At 39.0% G+C, this 21,843-nt stretch overlaps 1 protein-coding gene across 4 annotated transcripts in view; it reads left to right on the plus strand.

Moving 5' to 3' along the window:
* DCLK1 (doublecortin like kinase 1) overlaps positions 1-21,843 on the plus strand; it is a 374,326-nt gene that overhangs the window by 343,022 nt on the left and 9,461 nt on the right. For 2 of the 4 annotated variants that reach the window (XM_036455538.2, XM_036455539.2), the window contains exons 16-17: positions 10,243-10,356; positions 15,555-15,628. In XM_036455538.2, the coding sequence (XP_036311431.1) occupies positions 10,243-10,356; positions 15,555-15,628 (188 nt within the window). The remainder of the gene's footprint in view (positions 1-10,242; positions 10,357-15,554; positions 15,629-21,843) is intronic. The other 2 variants (XM_036455536.2, XM_036455537.2) reach the window with 1 other exon arrangement.

A 21,843-nucleotide genomic window follows, 5' to 3' on the forward strand; every position in this document is an offset into this window, starting at 1 on the left:
AATTTGAATTCACTCAACTCCAGAAGGTTTTTCTGATGACTCCAAAAGAAAGCAGAGGCATGTCAGGTGTCCCTTGTCTGGCTGTCACGACCACAGAGAAATGACACTTCTCTCTGGGGCACTGGAACTTCATCAGGATCTCCCCTAGAGATCCTCAGGGGAGGCCAAGATTAGGTGAGGGTAGGCACCTGTCTCTTATCTCACAGGGGCCTCCAAATGTTGTATTGTAAATCAGCAAATAAGATACAAGATGCCTTAATGAGCCAATTATTAGGAGTTGTTTATTGTGTGCAGCCCAGAGGGAGATGTCTTTTCCCAAATCTCTTAGCAACCCATTGAGGAAGTTTTTCCATATTTATACTTTTCAAGCCTCTTTGTTTACAGATATTACAAAGGGCTCTATGTGAGTTATTGTTATAGACAGTTGTAACATTAAATACATAAAGAGTTAGTACTTGGAATTATTATCAGTATTAGTCTGTTTTAGTCTATTACATTAGATGGCTAGCTTTCAAGGTCAGACAATTAAGTTTATATTTTTCTATTATTTAAAGTAAAAACAAAGTCATTTTATGGAATAAGAGACTGTCTTAAAGTGACAGAGTTTACAGGACTAAGGACTATCTGACAATAGCAGAGTTTCAAACAGGAGTTTTTCTTATATAAAATGGAGGTTACTATGCTTCAAATGCAGGAGCTTCTCCCTGGTGATCAGTGCGCTCCCACAGGGGGAGCACTCCTCAGCCACAAGCTGGACTCATGACTGGCGACCACAACAGTGGTGGCGGGAGCCTCTCCCACCCCTGCAGCAGTGCTAAGGATGTCCGACTGATGGCTTAGGCCTGAGGAGTGGGCCTAACCCATCAGTCGGACATCCCCCAAGGGCTCCTAGATTGTGAGAGGGTGCAGGCCAGGCTGAAGGGACACCCCCCCCACCCGAGTGCATGGATTTCATGCACTGGGCCTCTAGCATACTACAAGATAACTTGGTTACTGTGGGAAATTTGTCCCTATATCTGAGGGGACTGGAATACTATTAAAAATAAATAATTCCTTACCTTGATTCCAAACCATATGACGCTACATCAATAAATCCCAACTCAGTAAGGTAAAGGAAAAAAAAGACTTCTGGCTATTATCTTGGAAAACTAAGTTCTCATTCATATTCCTAGGTAGTATATACATATCTCACCAGAAAGTTCTACCTTCTCAACCTGCTTTGTTCACATTTTTACACATGGTCCCACTTTGCTGACAAGATTCACAGTTCATTCTAGAACTTGGACTTCTACTGTCATTTCAGTTTTCCCTGTCAGATTCCCTGAAAACATTTACTAAAAGCAAGGATAACATTTAAGGAACTATCTAGAAGACTTACAACTAAAAACATACCCTTTGTATAATTCTTATCTTATCCCATGCTATTTTCTGATACTCTAGGATAAAAGTACATCTCAATGTGTTAATTCTGTGAACTATGTTTTACCTCCAATATTTTCCTAATTTTACTAATGAGGAAAAGAAGTCTATCATTAAGATCATGGAGTCTCTAGTATAAGGTCTGATACCCAGAGATTCTGATTTAACTGGTCTGCACTGGCATCAGGGCATTGGGAATTTTAGAAGTTCCCAGGTGATTTCCTAGTGCAAAGGACAGGTTTAAATAAGTCAAGGGTAGTTATTTAGCCAATTCAAAACTTCCTACCACCTTCCTGGCCTTTCAGTTTTAATTTACTTCCTTTATTTCACCTATATACTCTTTTGAGAAGATACTCCCAAGCTAAAATATACTAAAATAATAAAGAAGATACGGGGGAAAAAGTACAAAAACAAAACAAGATCCTGAATAATCTATGAAGATGTCTCATAATAATAAAAATCAGCTCTACACACAAAAATATATAAACATTCATCTCATGGTTCTGGCAGAATTAGTTAGTAAGTAAGAGAACCCTAGGGATGCTGTAATCCTACCTAATAAAAGAGTAAGATTCAAATTAACCATCACTCCACTATATCAACAAGCCACACTCACAGCCAATCAGAGCGAGTATGCAAGTAAATCCAACCAAGATGGCTACAGCCACAGAGAGCGGGGGTGGGGGAAGCTTGGATTTCCCAGGCAATGGAGGAAACCAAGCTTTCTGCCTGCCTTGCTGGCCTAGGCCTCCACTCAAGGCTACAAAGTTTCAATTAAAGAAGGTAAACAAATCCAAATAGAAATGGCTGCCAACCACAGAGTGAACAGGAGGCTTGGCTCCACTCCAGGCTCTACAAAGTTTCAATTGTAGAAGATAAATAAATCCCAGATACCAGGGCTTCCACTTGGGTTGCCAGGCAGTGTGACTGGCCTGCAAACCACCACAGGCCCCTTACTCAGGCTGCAGCACACCCCAAGGGAACACCCACCCTGATCTGGGCCACCCTTCAGGGCAAACCAGCTGGCCCCCACCCATGTACCAGGCCTCTATCCTATCTAATAAAAGAGTAATATGCAGATTGACCATCACTCCAGCACACAATATGGCTGCCCCCATGTGGTAAAAAATCCTGCCCCTACATGGATACAAGATGGCCACCACAAGATGGCCAGCAGGGGAGGGCAGTTGGTAGGCACCAGGCCTGCAAGGGAGGGCAATTGGGGGTGACCAGCCCAGAAAGGAAGGGCAGTTGGAGGTGATCAACTCTGCAGGGGAGGACAGTTAGGGGTGACCAGGCTGGCAGAGGAGCAAAGTTAGAGGCAAACAGGCTGGCAGGGGAGCAGTTAGACATCAATCAAGCTGGCATGGGAGTGATTAGGGGGTAATCAGGCTGGCAGGCAGAAGCGGTTAGGGGCAATCAGGAGGGCAGGCAGGTGAGCAGTTGGGAGTCACAATCCTGGATTGTGAGAGGAATGTCTGACTCCTGGTTTAGGCCTGATCCCACTGAAATTGGGTCTAAATGGGCAGTTGGACATCCCTTGAGGGGTCCCAGACTGTAGAGTAGGGTTGTTGAACTCAATCAGAGAAGGGGCCAAAATCTAAAATCCAGCCTAAATCGTGGGCCGAATGGTTTACTGAACAGTCATAAACTGTCATTGTGATGGAAACGCAGCGGAGTGCAGTGATGACAGCGCGGTGCGGGCCACATTGCAAGGCCTGGCGGGACGGATTTGGCCCACGGGCCTTGTGTTTGACACATGTGCTGTAGAGGGTGCAGGCTGGGCTGAGGGACAACACACGCCCTGTGCACAAATTTTGTGCACTGGGTCTCTAGTAATAAATAAAACTACTTATCCATATTTATAAATTGTGAATGATGACTTGGAATTCCACTTTCCATTTGGGCATGTTATCCTCTCCTTTCTCCAAGGTAGATCTTAATTTACTATTTACTTCATATTTTCTCCCCAAGTACAGTGTGAATTGTAGACATAGAAGATATCTGAACCCAGCTTAAGGAAGTCAAAAGTCCTGGATATCTTCAGTGGTTAAGTGTTAATCTATGAACTAGGAGGTTCGATTCCTGGTCTGGGCACATGCCTGGGTTACAAGCTTGATCCCCAATGTGGGGTGTGCAGTAAGTAGCTGATCGATGATTCTCTCTCATCACCAATGTTTCCATCTCTCCCTTTCTCTCTGAAATCAATAAAAATATGTATTTTTTAAAAAGTCCTGGGGTTCTGTACAGCTGGGGGTTATTAGCGTGAGTCAGGAGGCCACACACTGGAATGTGAAACATGGCTGCTATTGAAGAGTGTTCTAATGCACTTGGGATTGTTTAAAACTCACTTGGAATATTCTAGGGGTAAAATACTCATAAATTTACAGATATTAATAATATAATAATAATTTACAGATATTATAATTATTAATTATAAATATTAATATTACAGATAATAATAATATTTCAATCTACAATGAATAGACTGAAAACTGGATCCATGATCCAAAAACAAAACTCCATGAGGGAGGAGGATTTTCTGAAGCATGACCCCTGGAATGGTCTCCCTAAGGAAGGAAACTCACTCAACTGAGTGACTTCTTGTTCAGGCCCCCACCTCCTCTATAACATCCGCTGGCAAAATGAAGACCAGGTCTCTTACAGACAGCTGTGAGAGTTCATTTTCCATTTTGCAAACTAATTTTATTCTTGTCAGTTACAATGCTCTGTCAAGTAGTGGATGGGAATTTCTAAATCAAAAACCACTAACCTCAAACCACAACCAGCCTGTGTCAAACATGAAACTATTCCCAGAAACTACATACCAAAATGTGTGGTAATAATACTACGACTATTTGTAAGATACTTCCAGGTTTGTCACGTTTAGAAAATTCATAGCACATTTTTGGCACATAATCTATTCAGAATAATGGTGATAAAGATGTATATAAAAATGTATGTTTTAATGGCCCTATTTATTTTATTGATGCAAGACAGTAAATTAACAAAATCTCCATCATCAATCCATATGCCTCAGGTACAGATTAGGTCCCAACAAAACCAGCTGTTTATGTCTTTTAATCTAGTTATGCTCAAAGCCTTCAAAATTAATAAGAAACTACAGACTTTTTAGTTACGGTGGGGTATGTGTGTGTGTGTGTGTGTGTGTGTGTGTGTGTGTGTATGTTACCTTCTCTAGCTGAGATACCTTATTTCCATGGTCAGCAAACTGTGGCTCAAGAGCCACATGCAGCTCTTTGGCCCCTTGAGTGTTCCTCTTCCACAAACACCACGGCCTGGGTGAGTCTATTTTGAAGAAGTGGCATTAGAAGAAGTTTAAGTTTTAAAAATTTGGCTCTCAAAAGAAATTTCAATTGTTGTATTGTTGATATTTGGCTCTGTTAATTAATGAGTTTGCTGACCACTGCCTTATTCCATTGGGGACAAATTTTGAATGGTTTTAAGATTTTTGAAGTAAAAAACATCTTTTGAGGGTTGTTTCACTACTTTCATTGCATTTCTTCAGCTTTCTAGAAGCTGAAAACCTCACTAGAATTTAAAGCTGGAGGCCTGAACTCCTAGGACCTAATATGTATTATAAAAGAGTTAGTAGGCACAAATAGTGTGGTGAAGGCTTGGGAGGGGTGAGTGCAAGGAGAAAGTGGTCAATGGGGGGGAAAAAAGCAAAAAAACAAAACAAAACAAAAACAAAGGACACATCTGTAATATTTTCAACAGCAAAAAAATTAAATTTAAAAATATTAATTAAGAATTAATTAATTAATTAATTAATTAAAAGAGTTGCTAGGGGTCTCTACAGAAGACTAGGACCAGGGCAGGGCCAGGAAATGATAAGGAAGTCCATTGTGAAAGTGATGAGAAAACAAACTCTTAGTTCAAGAACTGGCAGGGAAAAGAACTCAGGTAAAGGGAAATTTCTGGTAAGGATGCCCAGTGGTGGGGAAGTGAGGAGGTAGGATTGAGCAGCAAGGTAAATCTTCCTCAGTAAATTACATAGGGGCTGCTGCTATGGAATCGCAGCTATTTTTTTTTCTCTGTATTTGTACCCAGGATATTAAGCAGCTTGTGCCAATCACAGGCCCACACTGACCCACTGCTACTTTGTCATCCGTTCTTAGCCTGGCCTTTTAGCACAGTCTGCTCAATATGGGATTTCAGAACTCCTGCCCTAACAGGTTGGATTGCCTTATCTCAGATTAGGGAAAACCTAGTCTCTCCTTGACATAGAAGCTTTAACTGCAATCCAATGGGTCTCCTGATGTGCTCAGTATCACTTTAACTGACCTTCACTCAAATGCTTCCCAGACTCCATTCAGGCCAGTCCAAATATTCCATTCTTTTCAGCTCCTAATTCAACTCTCTCACCCCCTCACTATCGTGCCACTTTTTATCTGGAAAAGAAGAGTCATTGAGTCCCTCCATTTCCATTTAACACTTAGAGAGCCCTTTTGTAGCAGATATCATGCTAATGAATGCACAGTTCTAGACCTAGCTATGTGACCTTGAGCAAATAACCTTATTGAGTCTCAGTTTGCTTGTCTTTGAAATGGAACTGATAAGGCATGTTGTAGACTGTAGAGGATAATCTGAGGATTAAGGAGATCATATATGTAAATCATTAGCACACCCACAAAAAAATTAATACCTGTGTCACCTTTCTTTTTCTGTCTTTCTCTTTTATCTTTGGTCCCCTCCACCTCAAAATAGGCCTCACCATTTCTCTCCTTAATTCATCTTGCCCCAAAGACAAAGAGAAACCTACACCTCCCCAAGTCATACTGCTTCATTCCCCCTCTATCTGGTGCTTTTTCCAGTCTTCCAATTCTTCCTCACCACTAGTTCCTGACCCTGAGACTTCAAACCCACCCAAGAGTTTTTGTTTGTTTGTTTTGTCTTAAAGAGAAAATTGTTTCTTCCATCTGCTTCGTTATAGTCTAAAGCACATACAAACAATTGCCTGACATAGCCTGGAACTTTCCCAAGTGGTGACTGGAACTACTTCTGTAATCTTGGAGGTAGAGCAGAACTCCAAACCTTGCCAGATATGTGAGACTAAAACCATATTTGTAAAGCCTTCAGTAAAGGTACATCATCTCATCTTTTGGCAAATGTTTAAATATCCCCAAAATTCTAACTTAGATTCCAAGGACCTGCTGTTTCATCCACCATTTTAAAAAAGTGTTTCACACTCTGATGGGCATAATCCTAATCTTTGTGATTATCGCAGGACTTCTCTCCCACTAGAAGAGCTGGGGACTGGAAGCTGTACTTTAAAACATCGGAGTAAAGGGTGGTAGTCCTCCACACTTGCTACTCCTCTTACTAAAAACATTGCTTTATCCCTAAATAAGACTTCAATCTTCGGATCTTTTTGGTATTCATATGTGTCCTGTCTTCTGTTCTTTCTCCTTTGTTTGCCATTACTCTCCCACAAAAACTCTTAACCAGAGATAAATTGGTTGACTCATTGTTTGGCAAACACGCCCGGTAGCTTCCCACTCAAATGCATCTGTACACCAAACCGCATCTTCCCGTCTCTCTACATGTCAATATGTTCCCCATCATTAAGGACCAGGTCCAGTCCCATAATCCTCATGAAGCCTATACTGACTGCTCACAAAGGAAAATATGTCCTCTGAACTCCTTCCATGTTTCTAGCTAAGCCATGAGGCTATATTGCCTGGGACAGCTCCATTTCATCTTGATGACCTGTTTTATTATTTGAGAAAATGTGGCCATACTGCATCTCCCAATTAGCTTGTAAGGATCTCTGATGGGCAGAGACTGTTCCCTCCTCCCAACCCTATCATAGCAGGCACTTCATATGTCGCTATTTTTCTTCCTTCCCCAAGTGTCATTCCACTGCTTCCTTAACTGTCTGATTTCATTATATTTCTTTCCACAATAAAGACTTAAAAATTTTTTGAATTCACTCTGCATCATTGCAAACCTTCTTATTCTAGATTTGGTTTCAGATGTGAGTCACTAAGCATAATAGTTGTTTCTTCTTCTAGCCATTAATAAACCAATGCAAGAATATCATAAATTGAGACTCTACTGTGTTAGAGTACTGAGCCAAGAGCATCTGTTAAAAATTACAGAAAATGTGAAAGGCGTGGTATAAAAGAACAATATATATATATATATATTCTGAATATATATTGGAGGCCTGGTGCACAAAATTTGTGCATGGGGGGGGGGGGCAGGGGCAGGGTGTTCCTCAGCCCAGCCTACACCCTTTCTAATCTGGGACATCCCTCTCACAATCCAGGACTTTGGCTCCCAACTGCTTGCCTTCCTGATTGCACCTAACTGCTTCTGCCTGCCAGCGAGATCACCCCCTAACCACTCCCCTGCCAGCCTGATTGATGCCTAACTGCTCCCCCTGCCAGCCTGTTTGCCCCTAACTGCAGGCCTGGCCCCCACCCCTACCCCCAACTGCCCTTCCCTGCAGACTTGGTCACCCCCAACTTTCCTCCTCTGCTGGCCTGGTCCCTCCCAACTGCCCTCCCCAGCTGGCCATTTTGTGGTGGCCACTTGTGTCCATATGGAGGCAGGATCTTTGACCACATGGGGGCAGCCATCTTGTGTATTGGAGTGACAGTCAATTTGCATATTCCTCTTTTATTAGGTAGTATAGAAGCCTGGTGCATGGGTGGGGGCCAGCTGGTTTTCCCTGAAGGGTGTCCTGGAGCAGAGTGAGGGTTCCCTTGGGATGTGGAGTGGCCTGGGCAAGGGGCCTGTGGTGGTTTGCAGGCCAGCTATTCCCTGCGACCCAAGTGGAGGCCCTGATATCTGGGATTTATTTATGTTCTACAATTGAAACTTTGTAGCCTGGAGCAGAGCCAAGCCTTCTGCTTGCTCCATGGCCACAGCCATTTTTGTTGGGATTTATTTATCTTCTATATTTGAAACTTTGTAACCTTGAACAGAGGAGGCCAAGGGAGGCCAGGGTTGCTGAAGCTTGGCTTCCTCCATCACCAGGGGCAACTCAAGCCTCCTGCTCTCTTTAGCTCTGTGGTTGCCACCATTTTTATTGGCATTTATTTATCTTTTATAATTGAAACTTTGTAGCCTTGAGTGGAGTCCTGGGCCTGCCAGGGTGTGTGGAAAGCTTGACTTCCTCCATTGCTGGGGAAACCCAAGCCTCCTTCTCACTCTGTGGCCATAGCCAACTTGGTTGGGGTTAATTTGCATGCTTGCTCCTGATTGGTTGATGGGTGTGGCTTGTGGGTATAGCAGAGTAATGGTTAATTTGCATATTACTATTGTGTGTGTGTGTGTGTGTGTGTGTTTGTTATACTTACAAAATTACCTAGCATCAAAAATAATATACCGTATTTTCCGGCGTATAAGATGACCCCCTAATTTTACAGTTAAAACATAGGTTTAGGCCTATATTCACTGTATAAGACTACCCTCCACAACCAGAAGCTACACTGTATTCTAGTAAAAAGCCTGCTCAGATTGGCCAGAGTCAGAGAGGCGGTCTATTAAAAAAAGAACTGGTGTTGCCTTGGAAGTGGGGGGTAGTCTTATACAGCGAATATAGGCCTAAACCTATGTTTTAACTGTAAAATTAGGGGGTCGTCTTATATGCCGGAAAATACGGTAAGTTGGGAGACAAATATATAGAATGAACGAGTATTAGGAGTTTACAGAAGAACCATTAGAAGGAGTTGTGTTTTATAGGGGGAAGTGTTTTGGAATAGGTGATTTGGACCCAAGTTTTGAAGAAAGAGAACAATGACAGGTGCAAAGCCCATGCATTATTTTGCTCACCTTTATTTCCCCTACACTTAGTGCCTGGTCCACTGTCGACATGTTGTTAATATTGGCTGAATAAATGTATAAATAAATGCTAAAAGAAGAAGTAGATCCCATGTGGAGAGTCCAGGTTGTGCAGAAGAGTATGCATGTTGTTTGAAAAGATGGAGAGAAGGAAAATAATAATAACACTGAAATCCTGCCAGGAACTTTGGTTTTAAGAGATAGTAACAAACACTTTATTATACACCCATTCTCTTATTTTGCAAATATTAAACATCTACAATCTGCCAAAGTGATATGTTAAGACCTGGGGGGTACCATAGTGAACAAAACACAGTCTCTGGTCTCCAAAATGGCACATACTTATGACTCAGGTTATTCTTATTCTAACAGTATTTAACAAGGAGAGCAATCCATCCAGCCTCCATCGCAGACAGCTTTGACAACAGAAGCCTTAGTTAAAATGAGCTCCAATGTGAAGTATGTCATAACAGATGATTTGAATGCTGCAAGGAGGATTTAAAACTTAAGGAAGAACTTTCTGCTTGGAAGGTTGTCTGGGGTTATAGAATGGCTGATTAAGTAGCTTTCAGGAGCCTAAGTCTGTCAAGTCTCCTTGGGTATGGGTCCTAATGATGGGATAAGAAGGTAAAACTTTTGGATCAGAAAATAAAAATGTTTACATTGATGTTTTGTTGTTGTTGTCCAGATTAACTTGCTCTTTGATATATGTCTCTGGAGCCATGATTGAAATTATTTTATTAGAAACAACAGAAATAAACATTTTTATTTAGGGAATTCTGAGGGACAGATAACACACCAAATTAACTTTAGGGCAGATGTGGAAATGAATGAGATCTTGGAGCAGTACTTCTAACAAGTGTTTAATGAGAAGACATTGACCTGTTTATTTCTGAAATCTTGTGTTAAGATTACTGCCTGTTACTAGAAGATCTTGGCCTCATATTCCTCATATCTCATTTTTTTTTTCTTTTTCTCCTCCCTTTATTTCTTCCCCTCCCGGACTAGGATGACAGCCTCCCAGAAAATGAACATCAGCTGTCAGTAGCTGGAAAGATAAAGAAGCATTTCAACACAGGCCCCAAGCCGAATAGCACTGCAGCTGGAGTTTCTGTCATAGCAGTAAGCATCTGAAATATCCACCTATAACTTTTTTTTAAAGCAATCCACTAGGAGACAAGCATTATTCAGGAAATTCCACCCAGAGACAGCCGGATGGGTCATTTCTTTAGACAGCTCAACAGTTTAAAGCACTGACGAAGCTTGGGGCTAAAATGCATCACGTGTTTTTGCTGATGATTTCCCGGGTAGTCACATCATTATCCAACACCTCCAGGGTGTCTTGCAGTTTATATTAATTTCATGATTTATTTTTTAAAGCAGAAAACCTCCCCCACACTGGACTGTGTGCCAATGCAAACTTTAGAGCTCTGAGGAAAGCAGTTCATTGTGTTCTTTTGCCAGGACCTTGGAGGGAAGGGAAGCTGAGAAACACAACAGACATTGCAGAGAGAATTGAAACAGTATGATTCTTTGTATGAGACCTAAACAAAAGCCAAAACAGAGCAGAAAGGTTACACAGTGAGATTTTCAGGGAAATTGAATCGCTGTGAACACACAAAGAAATTACGATGTCTTGCTCCTTAGAAATTTCATTTTTAACATTTAACATTTTATTGATGTAGCTACACAGAATTTTTTTCTGTTCTATACATGCAGACACACACCACATGCAATTTGAGAGCAGCTCTAGGCAAAGATTAAATTGGGTAGAAATATAATGTAACCTCATACTTGCTGGTGTCATATTCTAGAGGATATTCAAGTCCCAGATTACTTCTTTTTAATAATTTCATTTTTTAATATTAGTATATTCAATCTAAAATCACTTAAGCTGTTTTTCTTTTTAAACAAAGAAATGAGATACGATGTTGTCCAATGGTAAAACATATTTATGCTACTAAATAGTACTTCATGCTCATCAGCAATACTAAATATTTAACTATGTTTACAGCATTTTTGTTTTTTATTTTTATTGTGCTGGAGCTCCAAATAAAATTAAATATATATAACTGATATATTTAATGCAACCAATCCCAAATCTGGGTTACTAAATATTTGATAGGAACTTCCATATTTCACAGGTGGCATATATTTTCTTGTACTGTTTGCATTTCATGGTTTTAGATTGAACCCTTTTGTGAGTAACTGGTTCATGAATAGACTTAAAAGTATGTATACCTGAATTTCAGTGCTGCTAAGGATCTAAAATTGCAATTTATTCTTCTTGCCCTCTCTCTTTAGTACTTCTAAGGAAATTCAATGTAGAAGTACATTGTCTTCCATGTCTTTCTAGATTGTAGGTATTCTTTGTTATCAGCATTTTCTATCAGTAATTTTTTAAAGTAACAATCTCCTAGTGGTTCTCAGCTAAACCACTTTATACTCTGTTTTCATCATTCATTCAATATATATGTCTATATCAAAAATTTTGATTCCACAATTTTATTTTGCAATGGACTGCCAGCACGCTTGTCCATGAAAAGGACTGTTTTTCTGCTCCTGTTGAGAGCTTACAGCTGCTAGAGAGGGTGCTTTGTCTACCACTGTCATTTTTTCCTGTTTTTTCTTTTTTTTTTTTAATTTTAATTTGTCTTTGGTTAAATTTGCCTGGGTTGTTTTATAATTGTTCATTTGGTATTCTGGGAATCTTATAATGCCTAAGGATATGAACTTCAGGACAATTTTTCAATGGACAGATGACACAGATATGAAGGGAAATCCTACTTTAATCAAACCTGGATAAATTCCAAAACCTAAAACTTCATCTAAGTAGATTTCAAAAAAAAACCTCCAGTTACCATTTTGAAGTTTAGATGCTAAATGATTTTTCCCTAAATATCATAATAGGAACATTTTGAATGCAATTTAATATCAGCCTCTCAGATCATCACTAACATATTTCCATGGAAACTGTACAAAATGCTAATAGACTTACAAATTATAAAATGGGCTTTGTGATGCTGAGTTATGCATTAGTTGCATGCCTAATCTTCTTTATCCACTACAAAAATTTAAAAAATAATTCTCAACTTAATTAAGACACAAAATAATTAACTTTTTGGAGAAGTATCTGAAAAAGTGCCTTGTCAACTTTAAAGCACAATTCACATGCTTACTATTTTCATTAATATTTCAAGCATGAAAGAGAATATCACTGTTAATTTCAGAGCTGTTTCTGGAGAAACTGCCCTACCATCATATATGCACTTTCTCCAGAATGCTTTCTCCTCATAAATGTCCATACTCTCTATAAGAACCTGGGGTGGGGGGGAGGGAGGATGAGAAGGTCACCAATCTCAGGACAGGGCTGGGAATTATGAACTGGACAGTGTGGCTGCCTTTGTTTTATCTTTCAGAATGGTACTGGTTAAGTCCATTTATACTCTATAACAGTGTTCCCATTCTTAAAGTGCAAAAGCAGAGTCTCAGAGGATTACCACAAGAAAAAAGTATTAATTACTTGGAATTAAATAATATTCCAACTCAAACAAAGTATAACTGCAAAGGAACAATATTCTGTTGTGAGGCAGAATCTAAGTGGTAGATAGAAAGAATAGCCTCATAAAAACCATTTGACAATTTAATGATGTAATCTAATTATTAATTCACCCACATGATCGAAATTTCTGTAAAGAATATAACACTGTAATGACTTCTATTTGATGGATATAGAAAAAACTGATTTCAGCATAAATTTTATTCAGACATAATTTTTTCCCATGGGCATGTTTACTTCTCCCTGGAGGCTATCAAGTACTATATTTTATTTTTTCTTCTTCTTTTCTTTGTATTTTATTTTAAACATCCTCTATCCTAGGACTAAATTTTTTATACCCTTTCAAATTTTTAAAAATACTATTTAGAATGTAATATCAATCAGCTTGTATGTTTTTTTTCTTTTTCTTTTTCTCAGGAAATCAACAATTAAAGCATTAGTCTTTAAATGGTATTTCTCTTTCTCTAGAAACCTAACTATCTGCTGGAGATTAATGTTGCTTACAAAAGAATTTATAACATTTTTTTCTTTCTCAGAGGAAAGGAAAAACCAACTATCATAACAAACAGACTCTAGATACAGGTGTAATGTATTATATGAGCATAGTTTAATATGCATTCGTGGTTCTGAATCTTTGTGGGGTTTTTTTTTGTTTTTTTTCTTCTCTGCCCCCGCTCCCAACCTTATTGAGGCCTAAGAAAGGACAAATGATACCTATATGAAGGTTGCAAAAGGTCCTTGAGTAGGCTAGAAGAATAACTGGAGGCTCACGAGGATCATACAGTCCTTCTAAAAGGAAAAAGGGTATTCTTACATTTAGATCAGGCAACGTGATTAGGAGGAAACCCACTGCTGTGCTTAAAAGTGCAACATTCTACTTCTCAGAAAGACTCCATTTTCCTCTGCTACCTTTGCCAAGTAGGTGGGAAATTAAAATTAAATAAAGAAATAAACAAAAAAAACCAACAGAACAGAAACAAGGAAACAAAATGTTATTAAAATGCAATTTATAGACATAAAATGAAATTAGAGATGACATTTTAACGGTGGACTTCTTGAGAGCTAAGGGAGGGGAAGGAGACATTATTAGATTGGCTCAGCCTGATGAAGAACCGATGACTAAGATGTCAGTTTCGATTTATTTTTCCTCATTTAATGTTGTTTATTATTTTAACCAATAATTTTCAAAATGCTTAAAGTTCTTTTGCATTTTTATCATGCAAATATAGCGTCTCAGTCTAACAGAACAAATCCATATTAATCAGGGTGAAAATAATTGTGATACTGGGTTAGGGATTTGGTGTTAGGGGCACTTGGCCTGTAGATGGCAATAGAGAACTAGGTACTAAGTGGCCATCTTCCTGGACTGAAACTGAAGTCAGGCCTTCCTTTAGCAAAAGCACTAACAGTGCATTGATTCTTTTTTCTTTTCTTTTCTTTTTTTCTAAATAAAATGAAATGTACATTGTTCAAAAGATTAAAATCTCACATTGTTGTCCCATGAAACTGGGAGAGCCTGGTTTGTAAACAGAATACCGAGTCCTCTGAGGAGTGTTTAGTTTAAATGCCTGGGCCCAGCATCTATTTGAAATGCCTTTTGTGAATTTAGAGGTAGAAGCATTCAGCAGCATCGCAGCATTGCAGCATCGCCCCACAGCACCAGCACACTTGAAAGCACTCATGAGCCTCCTGATAAAGAACGGGGCGCAGCTTGTCCAGTCGAGGGCAGATTGGGGAATGGAGTGGTTACACAGCATGATTACTGTTTTCAAATTTGGGACTGTATCTTTTATTCCTAGATAGCCAAATGCTAACATCCTACTCCAAGATGAACAACTTATCCTGTCTCCTATGTATTGCACCTTTTGTTAATCATAAGCACTTAACTGCAACATGCATTTTTAATATGCAATGAAAACTATTTTTTATTTTCTGTATTTTCATAGAGAAAATTTACTGCTTTACACTATAGATTTTTAGTTCAGAAATGTAATTGATTTAAAAAAAAAGATTTTTTTTTTTACTGATTTTTAGAAAGAGAAGGAGGGAGAGGGAGAAACATCAATGTGAGAGCAGCTGGCTGCCTCCTGCACCTATCCCAACCAGAATCTGGATGAAACCCAGGCATGTGCCCTGACAAGGAATCAAACTGGAAAGCTATTAGTGCAAAGGAAGGTACTAAACAACTGAGATATACCAGCCAGGACTAGAAATGTATTTGATTTTTTAAGCTTAGCTCTGATTTTGCAGATTAACTCTTAAAGGAGGAAAACCAATTTGCTATAATTATGAGGATTCAAAACCTGATTCTTTTATTTCATATTTATGAAGCCCTCAAATTTAAGCTGAATGGCGTAAGATTTTTTTTTTTTTTTTTTTTTTTGGTTCCCATCTGCTTTTTCAGAGGTGGCTAAAGATGACGTCAATATTTTATTTAATTGTAAAGCATTTTCCATTCTATAGAATATGAAAAGGTGTTATTTTTTTTAATTGAGAAGACATTGTTAAATGTGCATTCAAAAACATGTTTGACAAATTAGATTTTCCCCAGCAAATGGCTTTTGAGTATTCATAAAAGATTAGTGTCTTTTCTTGTCTTTTTATTTTCAATGTGCAGATTTAGCATATTAGCTAGTCACCCCACAGAAGATGCATTATAACTATATTTCCATGTATAGTCAATGAAGAACAACTTGGTCTGGAGTCTTAATTCTTTAGCACAATGTCGATCCACTGAGTTGCCCCATTTCTCTCTGCTCAGCTGGACCACGGGTTTACCATCAAGAGATCAGGGTCTTTGGACTACTACCAACAACCAGGAATGTATTGGATAAGGTATGAGATGGTGCAGCTCAACAGTCAGTGTTTCCATGGCAACGTGCTGGCAGTCTCCATTAACCAGTTCCTTCAGTGGATAAACATGCTTTTGATTTGTTATCCAGTCCATATGCTGCTTTATCAGTTTCATTTTATTCTTGATTGAGATGCCACACCCCCCTCATTCCTTTTTTTTCACCCATTATTCACACTGACATTTGCCAGCTTTCTTTCCATTGCATATGCTCAGTATCAATTTCCCTTACAGTTAAAAGGACAGTATATTTAGTGTAAATGCCAAAGCATTTTCCTGATGTTGCCAATTAAAGAATGACTTCTAGTGCTCTTCTGTCCCTTAACAAATGGAGCAACAGTAGTATCATAGTATATGTTCTATAGAAGTATATACTGTCATTTTAAAGTCATCAAGCCCTATCTTGAACTTACTAGATGAATGAAACAATGCATTTACGCTTTAGTAGTAGAAGTTCCTTCAAGTAACAATGAGCTATAGAATGCATTGTGTGTGTTGATGAGCTTGTGTTTTTAAATTTTCCACCTTTTTATTTTCTTTTGTTTTCATTTTATTGTTACCTCTCTCCCCCTGGAAACTCTTTTATGTACTAGCTATTGCATGAATTTATTTTTCAATATTCTATAACTGTCAGATTACTTAGCTGGCTTATCTGCGCAAGCAAAAGTTACTATGGGAGGTATCATTTTTTTTTTATGGGGTTAAGAATTCTATCCAATTGTTTTTCTATTCCAGCCAACTGCCCTGACATTTCCTTCAAGGAGCATTGTGTGTGTCTCTTTAAGTTATCCGCAGGCAGGATGATTTTTGATGATGTGAGAAATGAACTCTGAGAAGCCCTAAGGAACTTTTCTCCATCTTAACATTTCTGAAATGATTTCTAAGTAAAGTTTTACCTCTTAGCATTTGTTAAGAAAAATTCCACTTGGTTTGGCACTTATTTCTCCCAAATGATGGAACCTAGCTCAGTAATGTGGTGTCTTCCTAATGTCATTTCATGGATTGGCCTACTAAATTGTAAAGGAAGGAAGAAAGGAAGGAAAGAAGGAAAAAAGTGTGTGCTCCACACACATATACGAGTGGGGCAAAAGTAGGTTTGCAGTTTTTCATATGAAAATAATGCAAAAGTTAATTAACAATAATACAAGAATAAACTCTTATATCACAACTGTAAATCTACTTTGCCTCACCCTGTATATACCATTCTAACCAACAATTATTGCTCCTAGCTTTTTTCTATAATAGACACTCAAAACAAAGGATTTAAGGAAGTAGAAAAGGTCACACTGTGACAAACCATCCAAATATATTATAATCATGATAATTTCTAAGTCTGTTTAAAGCAAGAAAATACCCAAACTTCAACAAAATATTTCAGTCTGTTTTACATTAAAAGGTTATTTGTATCTTCTAGACAGATATTCATGCAGGAGTTGCACATCAACCATTTCATTTACCTGAATAAAATAGCTTTATAAATGCAGAAAGAGCTCTGTTTTATTTTAATCTTCTTTCGGGGGGAAGTGAGAGTGTGAAAATATCCAGTTAATCATTTGTCCTAATTTGTCTTTGGGAAGATTCTTCCTTTTTACTTTTTATGTGAATATGATCCACCTATCTTTTACATTTTACTGGAAGACAATACATATTCAGAAGAGAGCACATATCATGAATGAATATCTCAATAAATTTTCACAAATTGTACATGCCCCTGTAAGCAGTACCCAGACCAGACACAGAATATTTCTAGTACCCCAAGCCCCTCTCTACCTCCAGGCCCTTCCGGGAAGGTCACGTAGCCCCCAGCGTAAACACTGACCTGGACTCTATCTGCATTAATTAGTTTTGCCTGGTTTTGTCCTTTATATAAATTGAATCATAACATGTTTCATCCGTTTTTTATTGTATGTCCTCTCACTTCAGCATATTAACCAAAAATATATGAGTAAAGTTTATATACAATTAAAAATAGGCATAAAACATATCTAATTACAGTTGTGCCCATTTGTAGAATAAAAATTAAACATATAAATTAATCTAATTAAAAAACTTTAGAAAATGATATCACTAAATTTGTGGGATTAAGGATGGGAGCAAAATACCAAGTAAACACAATAATTAATAAATGTAGCCAGTATAAAAAGGCCATTTGACTAAAATCTTGGTGATGGTCCCGTCAGCAGACAAATGACACATCACTGAATAATGGGCAGGAGCAGATGGGAGATAATGTCTTTTTCTTTCACCCATAAACTGCTCTGTTTTCCAGCTGAGGGCAGTAACAACAATGTTGATAGTTAATGCTGTATGAAACAGCACGCCCAGTATGTAAAGCTAAATTGGAGAAATGATGCTAAAATCTCATTGGCATATATACTTAACTAGGAAGTTTTATAATGTCATTTAGCCCCAGAACAAACTCACTCTCCTCACTGATTGCAAGTGCTTGCTTTTTATCTCCACAGAAGTGGGAGTATTTGTAGAACTAAACAATAGCAGCAGCCAACTCTCTTACATAAACAATCACTCCCCATCCTTATGTTTACAGGTATGATGGCTGTTTTCACTATTCTGAGCACAGCCCTTGTGAGCACCCCTTACTTTTTGTAAATCTGCTCACATCAGGGCATAGGCTGAAGAAAGAGCCTCTTCTTGGTGCCCAGAATTGTCTGTCCCTCTTAATAGGCTTTTTGGTGATAACAGAGAAAAGGTGGGCTTGCATTTTCTTCTTTCTCACCTTCATCCTCCTGCCCATTAACAGAGCTGCTTCCTAGTTGCACCCAGGGGAGTAGCATCCTGCTCGGCTGATTTTTCAAGACCTTGCTCTTGTCAGCCAGAGTCTGGGGGACACTCTTCCAGGAATGAGCTTCCTGGGACATTGCATCCCTCATGGCCCTCCTACGTGCCACTAGAAAACATTTTTACCTTGTTACATTTTCCCCTCCTGAAAATGTGTGCTTATTCAAAGAGGATGTGATAACACACATTTCTGCCTTTCTCGAGTGAAGCTGTCACTGTGGCAGGTGCTATGGCTGACAACACAGGAAAAGAATTCTTCCACATTTGCAGAACAAGGCAACAATCAGAATGGAGTAGCCCAATTAAATAAGGCAAATACCAAAACAAGACAAGCTAAAAATGCTAACTGAGGAGGTGAGCTAGGACAAAAGGGTATTTGAGTTCCCAGGCATGACCTGACTCCAGTGTGCATATTGGATTGGAGCATCATCTTGAAACAGTGAGTAATGAGGCAGAGCGGTGGAAGCACACACAGTCTTTGCCAGGCTATTAAATGCTGTCATGCTCAGTTGTTAAAAGGAATGGGGTCAGTTAAATGTATCTTGCTCAGCACAGGTTTAAAAATAGGTTCCTGTGAAGGCAGAGAGGAACTGCAGCCTGGTGTGAGAAGGGCTCCTCAGGGAACCACAGCCAACCGCAGAGATACACAGCAAGCTGCAATGCCTTGCAGGTTGCTTTGTGGAAAGCTGCCTGGGCCTTGCTCTGCCCATTGGGAAAGTATTCCCTGCTGAATGTCAGAGCCCTGCAGGAAGGAGGGCAGGTGCTGCTGTTCTCACCCTCCCCTTCCCTGTAACAGAAAGTTTAACACAGAAAAGGCATAGATCTAAATTTAAAAACCACCCAAACCATGATTCACAACGGAAAGTATCAGGAAACTCCGAGGGGCTTGGTAGCTATACCCTGATGCTAAAAAGTGAATTATTAGGCCAACAGGCTCAGAAGATAGGGATAGCTAGTATTATAGTTCTAAAATGGTCATTGAAGGAAAAACAGGAATAGTGAAATGTGTTGCTCACTGTTCGATATTTTATTGGTAGTGCAGAGCGTGTAGAGTTTACCGCTTTGCTGTCCAGAAGCCCTGGTATTGAATCCAGCCTGCCCCGCTTTCTGCGGTGTGACCCAGGCCATGTTACATATTCTTTCTCTGACTTTCAGTTTCCACACAGGTAGAAATGAGAACTCTGTGGTGAGGCTTAAGTGAGATACCTATGCAAAAGTGCCTTCATAGGCCCCAGGGGGACCCAGGAAAGATGGCTTTTCAGGGTTTCCCTTACTTCCAGGAAAAAAAAAATCTTCCACACTTGACATAGATTTTCTTGAGAAAAAATTATTTCTCTCCAGACCTATGGTCATCAAACTGCAGCTCGAGAGCCACATGCAGGTCTTTGGCCTCTTGAGTATGGCTCTTCCACAAAATGCCATGGCCTGGGCGAGTCTATTTTGAAGAAGTGGCATTAGAAGAAATTTAAGTTTAAAAATTTTGGCTCTCAAAAGCAATTTCAATCCTTGTTCTGTCGATATGTGGCTCTGTTGACTAATGAGTATACCGACCACTGCTTCAGATCAAAGCAATTGCTATTAAAGTAGAACCATGATCTTTTTTGATGCTCTGATGGGGGTAAACTGCTGATATTATTCCCGAGTATTTGTGGTATTACATTTTACTTAAAGGAGACTACAGCCAAAAATCCCGATGAAGTTTAAGTTTAAAATGTTATCCTCTAAGGCAGAAATTGGCAAACTATAGCCAATCAGCCAAATCTGGCTCATTGCCTGTCTTTGTAAATAAAGTTTTACTGGAACACAGCCATACCCATTTATTTCTAAATTGTCTGTGGCTGTTTTTGCTCTGTAGCAGTGGAGTTAAGGTAGTGTCAAATAACCATATGGCCTGCAAATTCTAAAATATTAATTATTTGGTCTTTCCAGAAGTTCTTTAAATCTTGTTCTGGGGGGAGAGGGGGAGTGTTTCCAAAGGCACCACCTGGTAAGCTTGTTAAAAACTGTATCTACACCACCTCATGGAATGCCTGGCACATACTAGAGCCTTCATAAATATTTGTTAAATTATTTAATTAATGATTCAACTTTCCAGTGAAGGAGAAGTTGATAGAGAGGATAAATGTGTTTTTGAAGAGTTTGGAATAAATTAAAGTTTGGACAATGAAATTAAATGAGATGCTCTAGAATAGCATCCCATTTATAGCAAGTCTTTGGGAATAGCAAAACATTGTTTTTGTAATGAAAGGAGTTACACCTAACTTACCTGTTTAGCAAGTTCTGAACTTTATAGATTTATTTTAAGATAAACTACATCTGTGGTTCTTCTCTAGTTTACTAGGATGATGAAGGAAAAATAGCATGGCAGCTCAATTTAGCTTCAACTATGAGAAAATCAGGAGCTGCAGGGCAGAGGAAACATATGATCTATGTCCTATAGAAGTCTGAGTTCAAGAAGTGGCTATGATTTTAACTCTCTACTGAGAGGCCATTGTAGAGCTAGGCCAGTTTGGGATTCTATAAAAACACTCACACACACACACACACACACACACACACACACACACACACACATCAATAGCAGGAACCTACTATAAGAAATGGTGGAGAATTGTGGGGACAGCTCTGCCCAGGGGACCAATGATTCACATTTAAGAGAGTTGGACCTAAAAGGTAGCTTAGCAGGCCACTGGTTTTCATTCCATGAGCTTTAATTTGCCATTGTAATGGTCACCTTCACTTTAGGGTAACACCATGTCATATATCTAGATACTTGCACTTCCTGGTGAGACCCCAAAAGAATATTGAAGCAAAACAAAATGTTAATAACCCTGCCAGTAAGCCAAAAAAAAAAAAAAAAAAAAAAAAAAAAGAGGGTGGATATTTCAATCAATTTGTCAGTTTGACTTGACTAGCAAGCCAAACACATTCCTGAAGTGTCAAGCAAATAGTAACCCAGTCCCTGCAGAGTGAGGGTGAGTGAGAGAAAGGGCTCTGAGATGAATGCTGAAGCCTCACCTGTTCCACCTTCCAGGGAGCATGAATAATGGATGGGTTAAAAGGCAACATGCACAAAATTGTTCTTTTATTAATGAAATGATTGGTAATAAATTAAGAAAAGCAAAAAGGAAAAGCAGTCAATGCGTGCCCATGAAAAATGCAGTTATTTAAATCCAAACATGACCACCAGGACAGAAAACATTGCCTCACGACTTCAATTAGGCACATCCTTTGCCAGTCCTACAGGTGCTGCAAAATGGAAGTGTTTTTTTGGTTAAAAAAAAAAATCACCCATTACAGTAGACTGATGTTGATATTAAGCTTATTACTAGTATTTTATATGTGAAAGTTTCCCTAGAAGACTATACCCACCTTCACATGGACTGGGAAATTGGGGTTC

Source organism: Pipistrellus kuhlii, unplaced genomic scaffold (assembly GCF_014108245.1).
Source record: "Pipistrellus kuhlii isolate mPipKuh1 unplaced genomic scaffold, mPipKuh1.p scaffold_m20_p_3, whole genome shotgun sequence".
NCBI lineage: Eukaryota > Metazoa > Chordata > Mammalia > Chiroptera > Vespertilionidae > Pipistrellus > Pipistrellus kuhlii.